The following is a 24,508-nucleotide window of genomic DNA, read 5'->3' as shown; positions in this document are numbered from 1 at the left end:
ATGGGCAGTACTGCTCAATCAACACTTCTTTCATTGAAAAAAACAAATAAAGAGTAAAAAAGGAAAACAGTAGAGAAAATTCTTAACATTTCTCTTCCCACTCATTGGCCAAAGGCCTTCATCAGGTGGAGAAAGGATGCATTCTCAGCAAAGTGGGAAAAACCATTTGTCTTTTCCATAATTATTCATTCATAGAGCAAGAGGGAGCATGGCAAGAATGGTAATTTAGAGTTTGTTTTTGCAGCTATGACCTGGTCTCAGAGCCAGCTGTAGGGAAGCTACAGCCTAGCACCTCCTGTCATTCTGCCTCATGAGAGGGTGGAAGATAACACAACCCTTCTAGCTTGTACTTGAGCTACAGAAACCTGTGAGCCTTTGCATAGAAGAAAAATAGACTGAGAAAGAGAAGTTTGAAGAGAGGACAGAACACCTGGATGTAAGCTAAACATGTAACACAAAACAGTATCAAAAAATTCAATTGCTTACAATTTCACTAAAGAAAGACTCAGTACAGTAAGTATCATTTTACAAAAATCAGGGTGATGATTTAAAGTAAAATCCAAACTAACATTCTGTTCCTTTGAAGTCATAAAAGGATAATTTATTCCACTTACAAAGAAGCAGAAATGTGGGGGCTTTTTTTTTTTTTCTTTATTTTGTTCCCTCTAGCAAGTGCACAGCATTACTTAAGTATATATGCAGGAAAACGGCAAGAAATCAGACCTTGTTTTATCTAGGCATTCATGGTCATTCTTACTGATACACATTGTACCATATGCGTCCACAGATCTTTACAGAGGAATAGAAAGACAAGCTCCTGCCTCCTGGGGTGCCAGCTATCCAATTAAAATAAAAACTACGAAAAGTAATTAAAACAGAAGGTGCAAAATAAAGAAAAAGTAGAAGTAGGGGTGGTTTTATACCACAGAAGATAGCGCTCTAGTCAAGAACAGTATGTGTTTTTCTACTGTATTAAATTCAAATGTAATTGCTTTTCAATACTCAATTTTTAACATAATTTTAAATATTTATTTTCTTTAGAGTATCTGTAGGAGGTTCTAGCGAAAAAAAAAAAAAAAGTGTTCCAAAGGGATTTCAATGAGAACTACTGTGATTGCTTGTATGGTTTTCAGATCTACAAAAGGTTATTTTTAAAAAGCCCAGACTTGGAAGATAGCATTGAAGATCTCCAATATAGGAAAACAACTGAGAAAATAAAGTTCACTGGCTGCAGCAGAAGTCAGTACCTGTCATCCTGATGATTTCAGGAAAGAATAAAGCAGGCAAATAACACAGTGACCCAAAAGCCAAGTGGAAGTCAGGAAGTAATACAAACAGGGACAAAAGACAGAAACAAGCTTATACAAAATTTGAAAGGACCAAAAGCTAGAACCAAAATCTTGAAGCAGCAGCTTAGTGAAGAGCAGTGGATGAAGCCATCATGTAATTCAATTAGTAGGAGAGAGATTATCTCAGCAAGAGCATTTTGCAGAGATTGTAGATAGTAAAGTCAAAAAGAAAATAACCCAGTGGAGGAGATTGCAGTAGGTTATGTGAGATATGTGAGACTTGAGAAACTTCACACACTATTATGGAATAATTCTGGGAAGGTTTTATGGAAGTGAGAAGGACAATTAGAAACTTCCCCAACATACACAACTACACTTCCCAGAAGTCATCATGTGTTCCTGTGGCTCTTCTCTTTCAAATACATTCCAACAACAGGAATTCAAACATATTAATGGGGAAGAAAATTCGGGGGTGGGGGTGTGTCAGTTGTTCCCCCCATCAGCACCAAATTATCTCTAGAAAGACAAAAGAATAGTTAAGAACCTGGGCAGAAGGAAGAGTCAAAAATGGCACTGCAGTTATCTAACCAGCTCCCTGGAGTGTAACAAACTCACTGCCACCAATTGAATAGGTTCAGGGAAGGGAAGGGGAGCAAATGACAAGATCTAACATTTGGCACTAGCAGTGGGAGATCCAGAAGATGTCAGAGACAGAATTACAGATACAATACTAAGTAGAAAGGGAAGAGGCCAAATTTGAAGTCATCTGAGGGAGACCACATGGTAGCTGAAATCAAAAGAGTCTGTAAGGTCCCAAGGAGCAGAAGAATAGGGGAAGTGCAAAATGACAACGGACAGGGAAGAAACTCAGAGTGCAGCAATCGATTAGAGAAGGAGGAAAAAAAATGGTCCATAGATGTTGGAAGTAGAGTGCCAATCAATCACCTTTTTCTGAATATTGTGAGCAGACAGAAACCATGGAAACCAGAGAGACCAAAGAGGAAGCTGAGGCAACACAAACAGCTTTAGGAGCTGAGAGAAACATTTGAAAATTGGCATAGACATAAAGGGAGAACCACAAGGATGATAGATGATATGCTGTACAGTAGGTGTTACATATGAGCAGTCTTCGATTAAAATCAGAGCAATTCCCTGTTGTACACGACATTGACGAAGAAATTGGTTTTGACCTATAACAGTTCTTTCCTGCTTTCAAACATTTCAATTTAGTAGCAATAAAAATCCCTATGAATTCTAAATGCAATTCTAATTGTGCTTATAAATGGTAGTTTCACAAGTATGTATGTTACAATAAACACAAATTAGAGGTAAATTAAACCTTAATTATATCTAGCAAGTTTTATGTCCTAATTAAAAATTGTATTCCAACAATAAAAGTGACTTACCACCTGAATTAGCTCTGCCACAATTGTCTAATCTTCCTAAACATTCTTTGTGTGCTCCAGCTCCACACTTAGAACATAAATAGCCTTGATAAAATGTTCCCCTGTAAAATAAAATTAGGTAGTGATACATTAGAGGTGATAAATTCCATGCATAAAGAAAATAAGAGACATGGCAGAAGGTATTAGAAGTCATTTGCTGTTCTGCATAATGATAGTCCTTAAAGGCTCAAGAAAAAGTGACAACTGACAAGCAGCTCATCTACTTTTCATTACTACTAGCCATTTCAAAATCACAACCAGATAGTTCTTCTGGACTACTAGTAGAATAACAATCTCCATTTCAATTTAGCCCAAAGCAACTTTGGCACAGTACACTTGAAATGGTACTATTACATATCTATCCTGCACTATCTACACTTTGTTTCATCTCAACAAGAATTTGCCTAGACACCATGAAGAATAAGATCCATTTCAAGAGAGTTTTAAGTGTAAGTATGTGTTTAAGCGTTAACAAGTTTATAGGCTATATTGTAAATATTCTTGAATTTAAATTTGTTCATTTTAAAGAAAAAAAATAAGATAGATATCTGGGTACACTTTAGTTAATATTCAGAGCTGCTAAATAAGGAGTCACTTTCCTTACTCTAAATGTTCTCCAATTCCCCTTACTGAATTGGAATCTGAATTTGAGTCTGAGGAAACTGATTTATTTTCACATCTGTGCACAGCTTTTCTCTTAGGTACGATTCACTGAATGGCTAACAGGGAAACAGTTTTTTACATGTACCTCTGAGCAACTGTATGAGTTCCATCTACTGATGTATCTTGTTCCCTTCCACACTAGACTTGTCTGTCTCCAAGATTACCATGACCTGTTTGAAGTGATTATGCATCTTAGTCTAACATGACACCTTCAGCTTCAAAGGAAAATCAGGTGTCTCATACAGAACACAGGACTGAATAAGTTAAACTTGAACAAATGTACAGCAACTGCTATTTACTACAGCAATTTCTAGACTGTTAGTGATGAAACATATTTTTAATTAAATTCAGAAGCTTAGTATTTTTAAGTATAGGAATACAAAAACTTAAAGACCAATAAGTAGAAAGTATAAAAATATTTTTATGCAGTCTTCCATTTTTCTTTTTTTCTTCCTTATTGCTACACAAGAATGCAAGATTCTCCAGACAAAAGTACAGGACATAACATTATCCTTCACTACAGATGCTTCTAAGACTAGGACTTTATCCCCACTTAAAAATTAGTCACTAAGGTTCAGATTTTTTTCAAGTATTTACACATTACTTTATTTTGGAAGCCTAAAATTACAATCCGTTTTTTAAAGTTATTTAGGCACTTTATGAGCCTAAGTTCAGTAGGCTTTCATTACAACTTAGATATCCAGTGGCACATCTATATACCACAAGATAGTACTTGGGGACACCCAAGCTATCTTTGAGCAAATTGGCATGCCTATGCCAAACAATGCAGCATCATGCGGGCTGCATCCTGAAAGCAAGACAGTCATTTCTCAGCAACAGCAGTTAGTGCAGCAACGGAGACACAATGACTCAACTATACTGCTTCAAATTCAGAAATTAGCTGTGCCGTCTTTAAGTTCAGCACGTCTGCACCACACTTCTAGTCACTTAGACATTATCGTATTGAGAAGAAAGAATCCTCTAAAAAAGAAAAAAATCTCTGAAATTCCAGGTCAGTCTAACTGTTCAGGAAAAAGGTTGCTAAAGGAAAAAAAAAACATGACCGGGAGGAACATACCCGAGGTTATTTTATTCCATGCCTGTGCTTAACAAAAGCACTACCCATACTTCAAATGCCCTTTCTAAAATGCTGTGGCTATGTTTTTCTGAACACCAACAACATGCAACATGAGCACCTGAACTGGCCAAAGTTTACAAAGCTTTTGCATGTCCAACTTAGACTATGAAATTTAGGTACAATACATACTTCTATACCATCAGACATTCCATATTTACAAAAAAACAAGGTAGCTCCTAAAAGATAGCTCGAATAACAAATGAGAAACTACAACTGTACAAGCACGTGTGTGTTTCAGAGGAGAGAGGCAGAAAACAGAATTTCTTAGCGTAAGTTAGCCTTACGAATCCTTGTTCATGAAAGCATTAGTTGTCCGCTAGCATTTCTTACCTAGCTTTGCAACATCTATCTACAATTTGCCTACATATCTCTGGTTCAGAAAGGCCTATTAATGCCTCACAGTTATTTTCTGTCTCACAAAGCAACCTCCCCATATCAAACATTTATGAGCAGCAGTATCACTTGACTTTCTGAAAAAAATATTCCATCTGTTCTTGTGACTGCAAGTCTACAGCAACAGGACCCACTGAACAGCCATAGTAGTGAAAACTGTACAAAATGGTTGTCGTTTACTCTTACACAGGAACTGCTGTATTAAATCAAGCAAGTCTTACAAAAGAATCATGATAAAGCAGCCTTCTGATAAATGGGGAGCATCTGGAGGTTTTGAGCTTTTAACAGCACTCCTAATATTTGGAAATTTAATTATAAAAACTTGCTAATACAATCACAAATACTACATATTACTTCATGGCTTGTCTGTCTTAGGTAACCAGCTAGCCATGTATTTCCACATAGTCCTTTGACTTAGATATTTCACCTGAGGGAAAAAAAATTCCTTAAAAAAATCTTACCTCAGAAGCATCTGACAGACTTTGCAAGATGTCACACGACTGAAGGTATGCATTTTGAACTCATGAAAGCTTGTATCCGCATAGTCTGGCCGAATGTTTGACCTAAAAAAAAAATTTGAAAGTCTGCTTTAAACCAATAAAATCTACAACATAATGCAGCATTCACAGCAGGAAATCTGAATCCACAAACAACTGGTTTTATTTACACTTTAATGTTTTCCACTGAGGTGAACCAGAAATACGGACTTTACAACACACCTTGAAATGAAATCTGAATTATGATATTTTGCAGACCAGGTCCTTAAAATACACCCTGTAACTACCTTAGCTGTCACAATAACTAGAAAACCATACATCAAAACAAACACGATCTGGGTTTTATTCCAGTTTAAATAACTAGGATCACTTTATAAATCTAAAGAACGCTCACTCTTTCATTCTCAAATATTTTTTTACATGGATGTACAAGGAAGAGCAGCTCACACTGAGAAACACCACATTAGGAAACATGAGCAGCAAATTTGGGACGGTTAGGTCACTATTATGCAGCAAAATACTGGATAATGAGTGATTTCAAAAGGAATTAGAAAGTATATACTGGGATTTGGCTAGTCTTTCTTAAATGAGTTGCCCAATGCCTACAGCTGTTGCTATACACACTTAATTTAATTTAAAAAATAAAATAGAAAATCACTATTCACATTGCTAAAATACCAACACACTAGTAGCTGACTTATTTCCAAAGACCAAATTTATCTACAAAGCACTGATCCCTTACCGTACATGTGTTTTGTTTATTCTCCCTGCTGATCTCTTTTAAAAGCAGGAGTATAATTTAAAAATTACCCACTCATCTTCCCCATCTCCAAGACTGGAGGGAAGAACGGGAATTTTCAATTTTTTTTTTTTTCAGTAACATCTCCAAACTAACTTAACACTGTCAAAAACAGTGCTAGGTGCATAATTTAATACTAAGCTAGACTGCATCAGACAGGAAAAAATACATATAGTAAGCATTAATGTATTTTTATATATTATTTATAATTGGAATGCATAGGATTCCATAGATTTCTGGTATTTTTCTAGTAAAAACATGTGAATGCATGATGTATATGCATTACAATAGGAAAAAAATCCTGAGGTTAAGAATGCAAGAATCTACAACACTCAAAGGGAAGACCAGAAGCTTTTCTGACACACAAAATTACCAATTCATGCATTAAAGTTGGAGATACTTATCTAATAAGTTTAAATTTTATGTATTATAAATAACTTCTAGACTGAAACACAGACCAGCCACAAATTGCTATTAACATAAATATAGGTAACCATGCAAGCATCAATCTCTCCAGGACTGAATGAAAAGGCTTATGAAAAAAACATTCAAAGAATCTGTTTAAGTACCTAGTGTCAGAAAGGTCAGTCTTCTAATCCACCTGCTGAAAATGAATGTGCTGAAAATGAAACTGTACTCAAAAAGCAAATGGGATTTTGCTTCTATGCTTGAGAATAACCTTACACTCAGTACTGTTTTAACTAGCTCACTAGTGTCTCTCTTGCTGCTATGATATGCAAGATGTCAATACCACAACTCCTATTAACTGCAGCAGGCAAGGATACTACCCATTCACAGCAGGAAGGCAGAGGTATCGGGATAAAATTAATCTCAAAAAGTAAAGCACATTTTCAACCAGGAGAACAATGTATATTATTTAGGGGCTGGTAACTCTGCAGATCAAGGCCAGTATTTCACAACGTGTTTGCCAAGGGGCTGCTAAGACCTCTAAGGTACACAATTAACTGTGGACAATCCTGAAAACTCTCTAGAGCAAGTTACAGTACTTACACTCCCCAAAAAAGCTGCTTTTTGTTGACCATTTGGTTGAGACCAGGATAGCTTGCAAAAACACGTCAAAAGCATCAGTCTAATGTGCAGAGACTCATCGGATTTGAAAGTGTATCAAATTAATCCTAACCACCTGACCATTTTTCAAGAACAATCCAAAGAAAAAAAAATCTATTCATTTTATTAGAACAGGAGCAATCTTCAAAAATAATAAGCATAGTGGATGAAAAAAAGTGACAACGTCACACAGATAGTTGTTTAACACAAGCAGATGACTAGGTAACTTCCTTTTGTATGGAATAATTCTCTTCTGTTCTTCTCTCAGGCTGTCTTCCACAGAGACTGAAATACATGAACTACTGAAAATACACCTCCTATTAACAGAACAAAGATGATACACTGTGTTCATTCTTCTTTATACTAGAAGTAATATTTGAGTATTTTATAAAGCCATTCAGTTTCATTTTGCAGTCCTTAATAGAAAAAGTTATTTTTGAGAGGGGAAAAAACCCCATAGTCCTAAAATGGCAAAGAATGAACATGTTGCCTCACAGAAGAGCTGTCAACAAGGCCCTCCACCTTCTTTCGATCTAAGTTGTTTTGTTGTAGCTATGGGCTAAATGATCAGATTATAGTGTCCTAAGCAAGACAGAAGATTTATCCAGATGAACAGACTTACACCTTCAGCTTTCTACTGTATGCTAAAATTTGGATACATTTGTGCTGCTTGCATAAGTAGAGGAATACAAAACTGAAAACACGTAATACAATACAAACTTTGGAATATAATGCAAACTTTGGTTTATCTTGTCCACTATTAGCTACAGGAGGACCTAGATTGGTTCCAAGTACTAGTCAATTCTTAAGGATCATAAAAATGTATCATTAAAGAAACTGAGGGATTTGCTTATTAACCCCGACAGGTTTTAGTTCAGTGATTGTAAGATTCTAACAATTACTTCAATAAGTTCTCTATCTAAAAACCTGTTCTTTCTTCACCACCTACATGTTTCATACTCCCTGTCAATTCACTGCCATCTAACTTACTGCATTTCCTTGTTTGCTAAGGCCAAGCTAGTACAAGGATCTTCTCAAATAGCTTTTTTTAAAAGACACGAGCCTGAGTAGCTCTTCTAGGGGCACACAGCAACTATTCATAAACTAAAAGGGCCTCTTAAATTTTGCTAGCCCTTCCTTCCACCACTCAAAAGATACCATTTTTTTTTCCTCCCCAAGCCACATCACCCAGAAGGAAAAGCCTAAAAATCCTTAACAACAAAAGTTTAGTGAATGAAAGGAGATGCCACTGAAGTACATCACCCTTAAGTCAAACGAATCTGGAAGAGACTAGAGCCTCAGCATATTACAGCAGATCCTGTGCAGAAAGAGCAGGAATCAACAAGAGCAGAAATCTAACCTGCTGCTCAGTCCTTCTTTTTGTGCAGATTTAGAAGATACTTCCAAGTAGTTGTCTCAAAAGGAACAATGCCATTGCACTCACTGAGAAGAGCAACATTCCCATTTTCTTTTGTCTCTTCCTTTCTCTTTCTAATCATTCAACCTAACTGTCTCAGATTTGAGGTCAATCAGGAATGGGAAAATAACGTGTTTTATTTCAGTTTACACCTCAGCAAAATACATTCTCAAATTTGAGAGTCTGTCACATTTCCAAAAGATCAAGATTTTATCCATTATCTCATGATTCAATAGAAATGGCCTATTAAAAATATTAATATTTAGATACATCAATATCAGTTGATTCATATTAGACAAAAGGCATCTATTTCATCACCGCTCAAAAAAAAAGCATTTACATTTAAGCAAAGTTTCTAGTCATCGATATTCTGATAAAGACAGTAGAAAACAATAGTCCAAAATCAGAAATAATATGCTTACTTTGAAGACAGAGTACTGTAAAATGAATCACAATATACAAAGATAATTAATGTTACAACAAAACCCAGGAAAAAACTACAGCAAAAATAAAAAGATAATGTGTATTATCTACTATAAACGTAGAGGTAGAATAAGGAAAGCTTTGTGGAAAAATACATATTGCAGTCCTAACTGCGGACAGGAAAACTCTTACACATTCTAGTACCTGATCAATCATGCTGCATTATGGCAAATCCAGTTCTGTAGTCAAATTACACATCACATCAGACAAGTCTGAGATAATCTGAGATGATGCACTGTAGCAGTATATATCAAGTAGCAAGTCTTTTAATGTAAAGTCTGAAACTTAATGAATCTAGGGGTTTGATATTTTAGTTTTCAATATATTGCTTTTCAACAAATCAAAAATAATGCAAAAATAACCCAACTCAATACCACACGAAAATTTCCAACTAGAGATTAAGCACAACTCATCTGTGACTGGCAATGCTCAGATACCACAAGGACCATAGGAAATTTTTTTCCACAAAACCTTTCACACTGAATAGCATATACTATTTTTTGAGTTTTTAAATACAGTAAATAAAGCTGATAACTTCAAGGGCAAACTTCAAGCAGTCACGGCATAGCGTACAACTTTTCATAGTCACATCCAACCCTCAAGAAGCTCTTCCAGTTACAGCCTTCAAGCCTTCCATCAATACCCTGAGATAACACACCAGAGCTGCCACAACACAGTAAAAAACATCTCATCCTTTTCAAACCTTCTTTTCCCCTCTACTTCCCAACATGTGGGCATGTTGCAAGACACAGAAAAAACAATATTAGGTCAATATTAATTTTACGCTTACTAAGAATATTTTCTTCATTAGAAGGGGGATTTCTTGCCAGAAAAAAAAAAAAAAAAGGAACCCACACACAATTGTTATAAAAATTTGAACATATTGAAGCAATTTCTGTGGCTACCATTAGGAATATCTAATTTAGGACTTAAAGTGGGTTCCCTTCCCATCAGGCACAGTGGAACAGTCACCAGTCAAGCCCTCTCACAGGTTCCTCAGTCCTCCTTCCACAACAGCTTCTACTATGGGGTACCCCAGGGTCACTGCAAATGAGATGTTTTATCCATCTCTGCTGTCAAACAACCTTGATGAGTGGTCAGAGCAGAAGTCACCCATGTACCAGGACTGCTTGATCTGAGGTAAATAACGACAGAGAACATGTTCCTCATTTTATGGTAAAACTCTCTTATTTTTACAAGCAATGTGGGGAGTCAAAAGTAGTTTCTTTCCCTTCCTCTCTTCTACTTTTTCCCTAGGCTGTTTTAACTCCTACACTCAAGCAGAGACAAAATGTCAGGGTGCAGAAGCAGAAAATCTTTCCTAATTACAGATTCACTCTAATTCTCTCCTCGATTCAGCAGCAGAGTTTTTGTAAGGGACAACCACAAGCGCCCTCTCCTGGATGGTGCTGGATCCCCATAACCAGATTTACTCCAGTCACTACAGCAACATCCTTGGGCTGCCCCTGAGCCTTTTGAGTAAAGCTTTCTCTTTCCAAGTTACTTGCAGAATATTACTCCCACTGGGACCAATTCACCACTACACCACCAACCCAGAGACTTGCAGATGCTCTTCTTGCTAGTCTCCTTCGTCATTTGGACACGCAATTTTTGTCTCTGCATCAGCCATCAGAGCCACCGTTCAAGGAGCAGGATGACCATCTTCTTCAGTCAATCCCGCATCTCTGAACAGATCTTCTGTCTGTAAAGTTTGCAGAGATCAGTGCAGAAAAGAGTTATCTATCCAGTATCTAATTCCATCGCCCTCGATATCATCAGACTTTGGAGCACTCCATTTTTACTGACCTTGTGCGTATGAAATACTCCCTTTTTAAAAATACTTCTCCGCCTTTGCAGTGCCAGTTCTTTCTACTGACTCTTACTTCTCAGAAGAGTGAATTGTACATAGGCCAACTGCATTTTCAGTCACTCACATAATGCAACACCTTTATAAATGGTGTCAGAAAGTGTCACATTATCAACAGTCCCCCACAAGCTGCAGTCAGAATTCATTCTTTGAATAATCTTCACCTAGATTAATGGCACAGTTGACCACAGAGTAATGCTATAGATAGCTGAAAATTATCTTGTCAGACAAGACATCTAGGCGCTATTCCTATGCCTACAGGATAAGGAATAAATTCTTTCTACTATCCTACCTCAAAATATTAAAGTAATTGTGCATATGAATGAAATTAAACATCTTAAGCTACAGTTTTCTAACACTCTCCTATAGTAGTTGGGTTAACAATTAAAAAACTTAGGTATTAATTCAAAATAAAGCAATGAACCTTGGCAGTCTTGACATATCCAACAACGCAAGTTCTATACCTCATTTTACAGAACTGAACTTTGATCACCTTGGGTCTAGAGCGTTTCCAGGACACACACGGCATTGAAAAGCATACATCATCAGTATCGAGCAACTTAGATGGGATGTGTTAATGTCATTTCCTTACTTAATCAAAACCATATTCTGATGAGAAGACATTAAGATCAGAACATGTCTGAATAGCAATAGCATCTAACAGCCATTTGGCGACAATATAGCAACAGTTTAATATTTTTATCAGCATTCTTACATCCATGTTTGTTTCCAACAAGAAAACTACTACACCTAGTACCTTTCACAAAAGGTTGGACTAAAGTGAACTGTAATTTCTTCAGTGAGCGAGGCACAAATATGCTTTCTTTCACTGTCAGGTTAAATTCCTCTACACAGTTAAGGCTTACAAAATAAAATGCACCAGGAAAACTACTAAATTTTCAGCCCCAAAATTCTATATCTTATCTCCCTACTAAATATGTAATTACTACAGATAAAGTGTCCCAAGAGATAAAAAAAGGCTAAGAGATACTATAGCTCCTTCCTCCTATTTTCCCATGTGGAGAATAAGCACATTAAAATCCCAGTCTTTTGTTTCCAGAAAGGTCATATTTCTAAAGATATAAACAATGAAAAAAAATCCTTATTTCACAAATTTTAACATACCATGTACATCTTCCCTGGGATGTTTTGCCCTTCAGATGTTTCAGTGAGCCTCACAGACTTTAAGAACTATTGTCTCAAGTTTGTTTTTCAGGGACACATTACTGAAAGCCTACTGGCTGCCAACAAATCTAACAAAAATATACTAAAGGGATAAAATAAAGTATATTATGTTGATTAGATTAATTAAATTCTTATAGCAAGTTTAAATTTTAAATAGGAAATTAATGAAATGCAAATAACACTGCCTCTACTGAAAAAGAGCACACAAAAGAGAAGAGGTAGTATTATAAAAACGTAAAGAGTAGAAACAACTAGAATCTGCAGTCCTTGGCTGCTGGCTTTGGGTGTCAATCTCATAGCACAGTACTAGCAACAAGAAGGTACTCAGCAGCAGAGCGCACTGGAAGTCTACCATCTGGTGGCTTCATATTCTGCAAGGACTTCGAGGAAGGAGATTTCAGAACACAGCACAAAGAAAAATTCTCCTCTTTATTTTAAATCTATTTACTATTACCTTTAATACTACCAGTTAGAAACTGTAGTCTAAACCACCTGCCTGCAAGGTCCACTGCTCTCCTCTGCTAGTGACCAGTTCTTCTGTCTGTCTTGCTGTATTTTGAGGGCCATTTTTTTTAATTGCTTCCTTGGCAGCTTTTCAATACCAGCTTGACTTCAGCAATTAAGTTCTGTACAGATTCCCCTCCTCCCTGGGTCAAGGCCACTTAGAAGGTGTGGCTTACATCCATTACAAATATTTCAATTAACATTGAAAAATTGTTTCTCTGGAGTACTTAATTAACAACTCAACTTCTCCTTCCCAGACTTCAAGTATTTTTAAACTAAATTTATTTTTTTTAAACTGAAAGGAAAAATGTATTTCAGGAAAAAAAAAAAAGAAAAATACCTGAAAAACTTTTGATATTCTTCAGATATATGCACATCATTTTTCCACCACAAATAGCACATGCATGCTTAATTGCATGAACTGCAGCACATGTAGGAAAAGAACAAATACATCACACAAAGAGAAATGCAAACATAACTCTTTGCAAATGGATCAAGAAAGCTCCTTTCAAAAGCGAATGAGCTGCAAAACAAGACAGGGTTATCAACAAGAGCAGGTGCTACCTAGACACTGTTGAGTAAATACAGAGAAAGCAAAGGCATTGTAAACACTGACTGAATCAAGCCATTCTTCTCTGGGGACTCATGATAAACCTCACAGGTATCATTTCAGCCCAGAGATGTTGCTCCAGATTTTCATGACTCAATGGGACTCTCCCCTTGGACAGACGAGGAACCTTCTCTTCCCGCCACAGCAATCCCACGAGCATGTTTTTCTGAGTGACCTGGAACAGCAGCAGGTGCCCAGATATGGATGCTCTTGGGTTGGGAACAGGCTGCCCAGCAGAGGCACAGGTTTGCATAGCAGTACAGTGAGACCAGATACCCTTTCTTGGAGTTGACAGTTTTCCCCAAAACCAAAAAAATATGCTAGAAACTTCTAATGATACTTCTTATCTTTGACTTTGACTCATTTTTGCAGAAATGCTATTCAGGTCAGGTTTTGAAAATCTGTTTCCCGTATCAGTCTCTTCAAGAAATGCAATCATGTCCCAAGAAATGACACAGGGTTTGATTGTGTGTAGGTGTTTGCAAAATATCTCATCATTTAAAAATGCATTATATTCAAAACTGAGTAGCCATTTCACTTGATTAAAACTTGGCTTTAGAGAAGAGTTAATGTATGTATGCCCACCTGTGAGCCCAGAGGCATAACAAATAAGCAGATGCATGAAGTCTCAGATAAGGAGTCTGCAGTGAATTGCAACTGTTTTAAGTATTATAAGAAGAAATACTGCAGGGAGCTCAAACAAAACTCAATACCTTGAACTCTCCTCAACTCTCAACCCTGAGTTAGACCTTTGCATTTTAGAGCTGTTATTATTCTGCACTCCATGTTATGCTCATAATAATTTAAAATGCTCCATACAGAACTGTTCAGAATTATGGACACCCTGAGCACGAACTGCTGAAGAACATTTTAAAGTGTATGTGACATGAAATCTGATGCTGTATTCATGCAGTATAGCCTATAAAGAAAGTGCCACAGGTTAATACCCGAGGACACTAAAATTTTTCATTTCAGTTTTACTTATTGTACTAATATTTGACATCACTGCAAAAAATGCATCAATAAACCTAGATCTGCCATAAGTGTTTTTAAGTTATTAATTGCTAGCAGAAATTATTTGTGAAGACATCCTAAGTTAAGACTCCTGTTTTGTGCCAAAGTGACTTTCTTTCAAAATTCTGAGCACCTTAGAAGTTAGCCATGACAACTGGTACTAAGCATCCCAGAAAATTTGGGAGAATTTAACTAGGTAATAAAATATAGCTAACATTTGTCACATATTTAAATGTTTTAGGTAATAACACAGACAGCTAAGAAACAGAAAACCATACATGTTACTGTCAAACAAGACAAACCCCCTATGAAGAATTTCATGTGAAGTTGGTACTAAGAGCTGTTCAACCTCACTCTCTGCTCCGATACACTGCAGACTTCCCTTAGAATCCTGTTCCCCGCAAACAGTGGAACCAACCTTACATGTGCACTACCCTTTCTCTCTACACAAAACATTTTGGCTGTGTGCAGCTATCACCATTTCAACTGATCACTTCGTGCAAACTGCTGTCATCTAACAGAAAGGCATTTGTGTAATACAATTAATAAATTAACAAAGTAAGAGTGCAGAGACGAAAATACAAATAAATACTGCTTTTTCAATCTTCATAAGGATTTTATTATTTACTGTAAAAAGGTGAAGAGAGAAAATGGCATTCTTAAGGGGTATTCTCACTAGAAGTGGGAAATGCCATATCACAAAGGATGATTTTGAGCTTCTTTTCTACCTTCTCTTCTGAGAAGCAACGCTGATTACTTACAGTTAATTCATTTTCCCTGTTCCAGCTAGGCTGTTATATTTCAGAATCATCTTTGAAGATGCTATTTACTGAATTAATCAATCAATCAATTCTCCATATGCTAATACTCAAACATTCTGGTTTGTCACATCAAAGTCTCCATCAAGAAGACATGTTATATAATTAAATTAACCGTATCACAAGTAAATTGTGCTTTTGATCAAGAACGCACAACTTCTAAGACTTTGCTAGGAAATTTGCTTATTTGATCATATGATGAGTGGCTTTTTTGAGATCAAGGAAATTATCTTGTTAACTTTTTTGAAACGTACTGCATTGTTTCAAACAAGATAATAGCTTTCCTTTTTCCTTATCAGCCTACTTCCCTGAAAAGCAAGGGAGACGGACTGCTTTCAGCTAATCTATTCCTGTATAACATTTTTTAAACATCACCTGATAGGAACACAGCTCTGTCATACATCCCTATTTGTAAATCAAAAGCATCAATACTTTATAGACTTTAATATTCCCTGGCTGACTTGTGAAAATTCTAAGTCTTACAAATCCAAATTCACAAAGTTGCTTGTCTTGCTTTAAATATTTGATCATATATTGAAACTTAACTGAAGACAAATGTCTGTGTTTTAGAGTAAAAAAATTTAAAAATATAGGTTGTATTCAGCCATAAACTTGTAAAATACTAGACAAATTCCTAAACCTGCTAAGAAAAAAGGTAGCATTGGTTTGCAGGGAAAAACTAGGGTATCGGTTCATATAGCCAAAGTATCAGTTCAAACATGTAATGCAGCATTCCATGTTTAAAGACTGGAAAAAACCCCAAACACTGTGTGCAAAAAACCAGTATTTAGATGGTGGTACTTTACTGTGATGATGCAGTATCACTACAAGTTTATTTCATGCTGATACTGAATTTTAAGAAACACTTAATTTTCATAGTAATATACCTCACATGTTGTAAGGTAAGTTGTAAAAACATAAGGACTGGGAAATCTTTGAATTTGTGAACCAGAAGACATCATACCAAAATATATTTATCATCTCCCAGTGTTTACACAGTTTTCATAAATTCTGTTTTACTTTCACATTCTACACTGTGCTCTTAATCACATACAGAATCTTTACACAGTTCTTGCCACGTCTGGAGTAATCTAAAGAAATTGCATAACTATAAATATGTTGTGAATGATTGCTTATAACTCTGAAAAACATTTGATCAAAAACAACTGGAATCATAGCAAAGAACAGGCAACCATTCTTCAGCAGACATGAACTTGGCATTCATTTTTGGAGTATGGAAATATTTATACTGATGGAGAAGCCCAGGTAGACATGTTTGTTTATTGCTTTGGTAACCTATGTGAGGTTGGTGTAAGGGAAACACCTTTGCAGACTATTTGAAAAATGCAGCAGATATCTAAAGCTTTTAAAGTGCTCTGATAAGAAAGCTTTAATTTAATATGTCAGTGTTCACTATGTCAGAGCTCAAATATTCACTCAGAAGAAGTCTTAATGCATATGTATTATTAATGCACTGAGGGAACAGATCTATTTGAGCTGAATCTGACCAATGTCATTAGTTACAGAGTGCAAACCAAATTTGAAATAGGTATAGTAATAGATAAGAGAACACTTTTCACCTACCTTGTTTCTTGCAGTAGTTTTCTTTAAAATCTACAAAACCAATAAGCTCTATCTACAATTTATGTAGCTCGCCTAAAGTGTTGCGTGCACAAACTTATCACGTTTGATAATTGATGAATCTTGGGATTATTTCCATACATTTAGATGATGTGTTCTGCATCCCTTGAGTCTCAGGGTGTGAATTTCTGGCTAACTGAAACGGTAATTTTTCAAAAATATATTAGACTGTACCTGACCTGCTGCACAACATCTGTAGCGACCTAAAACTTAAATACAATGTAATTAAAACTATAACCACTAATTTTTTGAGGGCTGTACAGCTTTCATGTCTGAAATCTCTTTTATTTGGATATTAAAAAAAAAAATCAGATTCATTAACTCCATGCAATTAATGCATACCCTAATCACAATAATGATCACATGTATCCCACATGCTTTTCAGGCATTACTAATTAGACATGACATTAATATTGCAATTTCAGTAACAAAGTCAAAGCAGAAACTACAATCATAGTACTTCTGAAGGGGAAATTTTAACTAAGTACATTAAAAAAAGGCCTGTTGCTCTGCCTGCGAGATGTTTTCATGCACTTCTCAGTTTGCGAAAGAGAAATGTTGAGTAAAGCCTAATTAAAAGGCTGTTGCATGAGACTTTGCAATAATGGTTCTGTGCATCTTGAAATTCAGTAGTACTAAACTCAAGCTGACAGGGCCCAGAGCAACCAAAGCCCTGCAGGAGACTGAAGTAGACAATCTCCACACACCCCTTCCAATCTAAATTCTTCTGTGATTACAATTTAAATTGTGTTTCTGTGTAATATGTTCCTAACTAGGAATATATGCTGAAGCCAAGTTTGCTGATGGCCATTTTTAGAGGGGATTATAAAGCACAACTGAGAAACCAGAGGAAGATTTAATTTCATTAGCAAACTGGACACCATGATGACAAAATAAATTCAGCACAAAACAGCATAAGATATTGCATGCCGTATTAGACTAATGGATTCAGATACTAAGTCAGTGGGAAAATATAATACGTGGCCTTTCATGGAAAAGGTATCTGCCATTGTGAGGAAGACAACACACACCTGCTCCATGCTCTACTGTGATCAAGAAACAAACTACACACAAAGAAATATTCAGTGGATGGCAGGAAATATTTAGTGTCGACATGAGACAGCTGTAGTAATAATGAACATATTTTCTTTCAGTATTTATTCTATCATCTCATGATGAAATAAAAGAGAATTAAACTCATCACAGCAATGATGAGAAAAGCAGTTGCCACATAATAAGAAATTAAGCCTGATATTAGTCAGACAAGTAGTTTCAAAGTAATATAACTGAGGTATATACACACATGCAATAGAAGAAGACAACTTCAACTTTCAAGTTTTTTCTTTTAATAAAGAATGGTTAGCATAAATTCATTGACACATATTAGTCAACTATTTTTAAAATATCAGCTTTTTTGAAATAAGAAAAGGATTTGTAGGAGAGCTTTCTAGGGGAAAAAATACCAATAAACGCTCTCACCTTTTAGCATAGCTGAATAACATAAAAGTGGCAAATATTTGATGTAATTTGTAGGTATATTATGAAACATTATACATTTGTTCTGATTCTCCTGATTATTTTTAATACAGGAAAAGAGAGATTAGACAGGATATGCTACTAGAAAACCTAATGAAATTGTGTGTCACACTGACAATCAGTTTTTGAGGTTTTTAAAGGCTTAGTTATAGCAAATAAACTATGCACTTTATCACATTGCTGACAAACTTTCACTTAATACATGATGTCTCTAATTTGGCTGAGTAATTTGGTGCAGTAATTTGGCTGTACAATTCTATTAATATTATCTTGGATATGGAATGACTTTGCATTTAAACCGATGCTATTTGACATGCTAGATTAAACATTCCACGTCCGGTACAGTAAAGACTGTGTAATACTATCTTTTAAAAAGTGTTTATTTACCCATATAGCTATAGGGTCATCCATTACTATGAACAAAGTTCCAAAAACAAAATAGCAACTGCTCTAATTAACCAGTATCGCTGTTAAGCAGCACATCTCTTCTGAGGCAGTAAGCAGTTACGCTCCCTCGTGCATGCAGAACTTCCACTCACATCAGCGAGGGAACAGGCACACCAAGACAGAATCCAGCCATTTGTGATAACAGTGGCTCCTGTTAAAACATCCTGCACTGGTCTCTGCCTGCTAGCTTTACAAAAACCTCTCAATTTCATGAGATTTAGAGTCCAACCAAAGTTTCAGCTTCAGGAGCCAGACTGCAATGTTAACTACGCTGCCCCAGTGTCCTACTTCATTGCATTGTCATCTAGAAAATCCAGTGTTCCCAAATACCCAGCAATTTTGAAGGTTGCACACGATACAAAAAAAAAGGAGGGGAGGTGGGGTGGGGAGACAGAGGAGGTGACCCAGTCTCAACTGTGGAGATTACTGTGAATAGGTCAACAGCATCAAATTCAGCACAGCCTTGCCACAGTATCACTGATGATGATGATGTAATGAATGAACAGGCTTCACCAATAACCCTCATGAAATTCTCAGGAAAAATAAAAATTGAGGTGGTTTTGGTATTATATATTTTTTAAGTAAAGCAATAGTCTCAGGAAAACAGCAAATACATACTGTAGCAACAGGACTGCCTTATGAATACAAACAATTTACTCAGTTTCTTACGACCAGTAACCCATTGTTTCCAACCTCCCTCAAGACAAAACACCTTGCCATATACCACAGTAACAACAGAGCTGGCCAAGAGGCAGAATATTTTCACAAGTTTGTGAAACTAGTTTTCTAAGAGAAACTTACTATTCTCAAAAGTAACGCCCTGGAAATTGCACTGGGATTTCCATATCAAGTGTGCCTAATGTATTCCTGCCCTCCAAACCTAAACCAAGTCCAGCCAGCAAGGCAGCGTTCTCCTCTATTTCATACTTCATCAATAACATACGCTTCCCATATCTGGAGACAAATTCTCATCTCACTGACACCAGCATCTCAACAGTAGGTGCCTTTTCAGCAATACAACTATAATTGCTGTTGTTCATACAGTGCTATAAACATCTAAGCTCTTAAAAAATAAAAATAAAAAATTACAGCATAGCTAACATAGTTATGCCAATAAAACTTTTCTAGTCGCAACAAGGTTAATTCTTAATTTAAAAATAATAAGAGATCCTAATTTGTTCTCTTGTTATGTTCTTAGATTAGCACTGGCATAAATCTGACATCATACGGTATGCTATCCTGAAGGCAACAAAACTGCACTGAAATTTCTGTCTGGAACTCAGTAAACAGCATCATTTCTGATAATCAAAAAAGAATGTAATTTACCCCTTCAACTGTTCTGTTTTCGCAGTCTCAGTAACATTTTTAAATAATGAGAAGTATTTCACCCTAGAATCAGCAATTATAATTGAGTATGATGAATAATAGCGCAATTTCAATCGTGGCTACTTTTCAGGGTAGAATCACACTAGAACAGATAACCTACACAATAAGCAATGAGACCCCTGAAAACAACAAAACAAACCAACCAACCCATTGTTCAAAACACTTGGCTAAGTTTATTCCCAAATACAAACTCTCGTGCCTCAACATGCATGAGAATATAATGATCATGACATACACCAAGGTACGTTTTGGGAGAGCTGCTGAAGGAAATATGCTATGAAGTCAAACCCATGTAACCAAGTTGGGGGAAAGGTACAAAAACTTGAGAAAGCAAAAACGCTCCCCATTGTTTTCAGTCCTAGTGGTTACAAATACAAGGGAGCAAAAGCATTGCCCAATGCAAATAATACCATTATATCATGTTGCACCTCAGCCCTGACCTGCAGCAACGCTGCTGCTCCAAGTTCCCGTGCCTCTGCATTACGGCCTCTAATGACACGGGAGGAGGTTAAACTAGAGGTACGGGTTTACAAGAAGGACAAATATCCACGCAAGACAAGGCTGACACCACCACTCCCATTTTCAACAACCAACTCCATCTGCCCAAGAGGAAAGAGTAACGCATTAATTTGTCAACCCTTCAGGTCCCATTTGTTCTGCTCACACAGGGCAACCGACAGCAGTAAGGCCATTTGCAAAGGCATGCTCATGAACAGCTCCGTGAGCGCCAGCTGGTGCCTAGCACTGTGTGAGGACATGCAGCTGCACTTACTCACCACACACAGAGCCGGGGGGGGAGATCCTGCACAGAACCATAACAATGTTTGGGAAGAACTGAGGATACGCTCCTGGGAAAAAACATAGCTCTCTTACTGCTCTCCTTAGCTCCTTGGATGATTTTTGTTTGGTTTGGTTGGGGGTTTTTTGTGCACTGAAGAGTGATCAATCGTTGAAATGTTAAAGCTGATAAATCTGAGTTCCTCATGCCTTTCATACACATTTTATCTACGTTCAAGTAAATATCAGTAATGACATTACAGCAAGTGCACCAGGGAGAGCACAGGGACAGAAAGAGGGAAAGCACTCAGCTTTCTGCACACGCACAAATAAACACCTCTTGCCGTCCCTCACTATGCTACCCAGAAATTTTTGCTGAAACACATGCCATTTCTGTCTTCAACAAAAATCAGCAAGATGGGAACCCTAGTCAGCAGGCCTCACAATATCTGTCCAGTCCAGGCTCTCCTCCCTTATGTTTTCATTTAAGTCATTAGCACTCATCATAATAAGGTTTTTAAAATACATATAGAGTTTATGAGCAAGTTTCACTCATATCAGTTCGTAATAGCCTTTTTTCTGAATCCACATACCTTTACAACCACATCCTAAACAATCTTTATTAATGCTGTCGCTCTGTTTTCACTGGGAGTATCTCACTCCCCCCACACTTTTTTTTTTTACCGTAAAGCAAGCATCGCCCTGTCATGCAATTCCCTTGTTCACATGTTTTAAATTTAATCAGAATACCTGAGGTGTCAATAATCATCCTCGTCTTTCTGGCAAGAATCAGAAATGGAAATAGACCTCATGCTGCATAACAATAATGTAATCTGCAGTGCTGCATCTGAACAACTTTTCAAGAAGTCTAAAGCAACCTCCTCTTTTAGTTGAAAATATATAAAGGAAATCAGCCTTTTGAAACTAAATTTAAGAAGCCAAGCAACTTGATCCAAATACCAAACAATAAATTAGTTAAAAGCCACTAGGAAAGATGCCAGTATCCCTCTCAAATCATCAGCATCACCTTTCAAAAAAAAAAATCTATTTCGATTAATCAAAATTAAAATGGGAGGGGAAAAAATGTCACTATTTTGTTAGATATTTATTGCTAAAATAATTAATATTTCCCCTGGTTGCTTAAGATAGTATTACTAAAACAGTCTTAGCAGCAAAGCTGGAAAATAATACATAGCCTAGAGTGCCCTCTTTCTTTTCCAAGAAGAGTTTCAGGGAAATATTCTGTTCACAAAGATGTCAGTCAGTTGTTTCTCAGACAGTGAAATAAACAGGATAACTAGGCTGTATTAAAAAAATGTAAACATGAAAGCAGTTCAGCATAATTTAAGTTACATTCATCGCCAGTGTAAGGATACGATTCTACCTCAATAAAAATATACTTACAGAGCCATCTGAAATTGTTCCAGCCATTTCTTCTTCAAGTCTTTAGTTTTGCAATAAACTTCTATACCGTTTTGACCTTGGATATGAATGAGGTAGAAGCCATAAGACCACTGTAGAAAAAGATTCGCAACACGAAGGTCATCAGTCATAGAGAAAGGAAAAGAAAAAGAAAAAGAAAAAGAAAGAGAGAACAATTTGTATGTTTCTTAATTCCCTGACTTTGGGAACAGCAAGACCGTATTATTGTGTTCACTTAGGAATGACTTCCTCAAACGCTTTAATTACATCAAAATAACCGAAGTTGAAATCCCTAAATATTCACTTCAGCTTAATTACAAAGTTTTAAGTTTTAGATATAAGTTGTGTATACATTCTGAACTCCTGCGTAATGTTTCAAAATTGCTGCTAAAAATATACATTTTATGTGAATTAGCAACAAATATTTACCTTCTTATTTTCTTTATCAGTAGTGGGGTTATTTGTAATTTTGTATTTCTGAAGATCTATTATTTCCTTCATTTCATAATTATCACCTCTCCGTTTGCAAACAATTACAGCTAGATCAAACAAGAAGATATGCCTATGAAAATACAATATAAATATAGTTAAAAACACTCCATAAAGCCAACACACAAAGTCTTAGTTTACACACCTTTGCCTGTGGCACTTAGAATTTTGAAGGTGAACAACTAAACTACTAAATAACAAAATAAAAGCCACTGAAAGTACTTTTGCTAGAGACTTACTACTTGCAAGGGTGATCTTAGATGATAATGTTAATAGCTAACTTCCCATGAATCACTTTGCAGAGTCACTTGGTAAATGGTGGATAGGCTCTGGTGAATGCACAGTGAAATGGAAAGTACTCTCAAGAATCATTGAGCTGACCTCAAATCTAAAAAGAGAGTTACTTTACAGTAACTGTTTTGACAGCAAACACCAGAAGTCATGCCATCACCTGTCCTGCCTCGCACGTTTGTCTAACGTAGTTATCCTTATTTCTCCATCACCTTGAGGTCTTCCATACTGTAAGAGGGAATGGTTCTGAAACAGAAGTAACATGTATGATTCAATATAGCAAAAGCGTCAAGATGAGAACACATTCAAATGTTAGACCACTCACTCCTTTTACCCCAAAAAAGGATTTTTCAGGCCTGAAAATACCATATTGTCCTCCCTATCATCTAAACTAAATACAATAAAGAATCAGTCCATTCCATTTTTGTCTTCAAATGGGAAAATTTTTCCCATTGAAAAAACACCTGAGTCACTGTACAAATACAAACCTTTAACTTTACAAATATATTTAACTATACAGACCCCCAAAATGGCAGTGTTCTGTACTTAAATATATATGTCATTCTAGACCAAGCAAAGCATACTTATACTTAAAGATCACCAAGAGTACTATAATCTCATATGAAATGGGGAAAAATAGATCAATATATTTGATCAAAAGTGATTTAAAAACTGTATAGATGAAAAGATCACATACCAAATTCTCTATTGATAGTTGAAACTGTCTAATTTCACGGAGTGTTTCATTATCTCTCTTCACTTCATTTACATATTGAGCCAAGTCCTAGAGCATCAACAGAAAAAGGGAGAAAAACAACTTTTCCATAACAAATCACTTTAACACATTATTTTGGCAAATTTATTTGTAATTTTGTCTTTTACTTATCTGCATATTTAGTAATTTAAAAAAATTATCTTTAATGTTCGAAGAATTAACAATATGTATGCCTAAAAGAAGGAAAAAAGCCTCTGCATATCTTCAATCGTATGCACAACTTTCATCATCATATCTATTGAAACACAGATTTAGTAGCAAGAAAGAGGGAAGCACATAATAAATTGTTAAAAAGGGCTCTTTTTTTTGAATTTCATGAATGTCTTATTTTCAAGATTAAAGACGGAAATGTAATTTATGCAGCACACTTATGGTCCAGAAAAGCAGTCAACAACATCCAATATCTGAGAACAGGACAGAAGGTAAATAGAGCGTATAGTAGAAAATATACATAAGGCAGCTCAAAAGGAGCATCTAAGGTGTAAACATATCATAAGGCTGGGTGCTTATTAGGAGAGACGCTACTGCCCCAGTAGTAAGATCTTGCTCTTCCT

General features: G+C 36.2%; 1 protein-coding gene across 3 annotated transcripts in view; it reads right to left on the bottom strand.

Moving 5' to 3' along the window:
- The window catches only part of VAV3 (vav guanine nucleotide exchange factor 3), a 210,471-nt gene that overhangs the window by 65,068 nt on the left and 120,895 nt on the right, over positions 1-24,508 (bottom strand). For all 3 annotated transcript variants that reach the window (XM_054833521.1, XM_054833519.1, XM_054833520.1), the window contains exons 12-17: positions 23,877-23,963; positions 23,340-23,425; positions 22,829-22,961; positions 22,382-22,491; positions 5,390-5,491; positions 2,696-2,796 (exon numbers count right to left, since the gene is read on the bottom strand). In XM_054833521.1, the coding sequence (XP_054689496.1) occupies positions 2,696-2,796; positions 5,390-5,491; positions 22,382-22,491; positions 22,829-22,961; positions 23,340-23,425; positions 23,877-23,963 (619 nt within the window). The remainder of the gene's footprint in view (positions 1-2,695; positions 2,797-5,389; positions 5,492-22,381; positions 22,492-22,828; positions 22,962-23,339; positions 23,426-23,876; positions 23,964-24,508) is intronic.

The sequence above is a fragment of the Grus americana genome, chromosome 8, assembly GCF_028858705.1.
Source record: "Grus americana isolate bGruAme1 chromosome 8, bGruAme1.mat, whole genome shotgun sequence".
In the NCBI taxonomy this organism is placed as follows: domain Eukaryota; kingdom Metazoa; phylum Chordata; class Aves; order Gruiformes; family Gruidae; genus Grus; species Grus americana.
The sequence above is the reverse complement of the archived record's forward strand: the minus strand, read 5'-3'. Positions and strand labels throughout refer to the sequence as shown.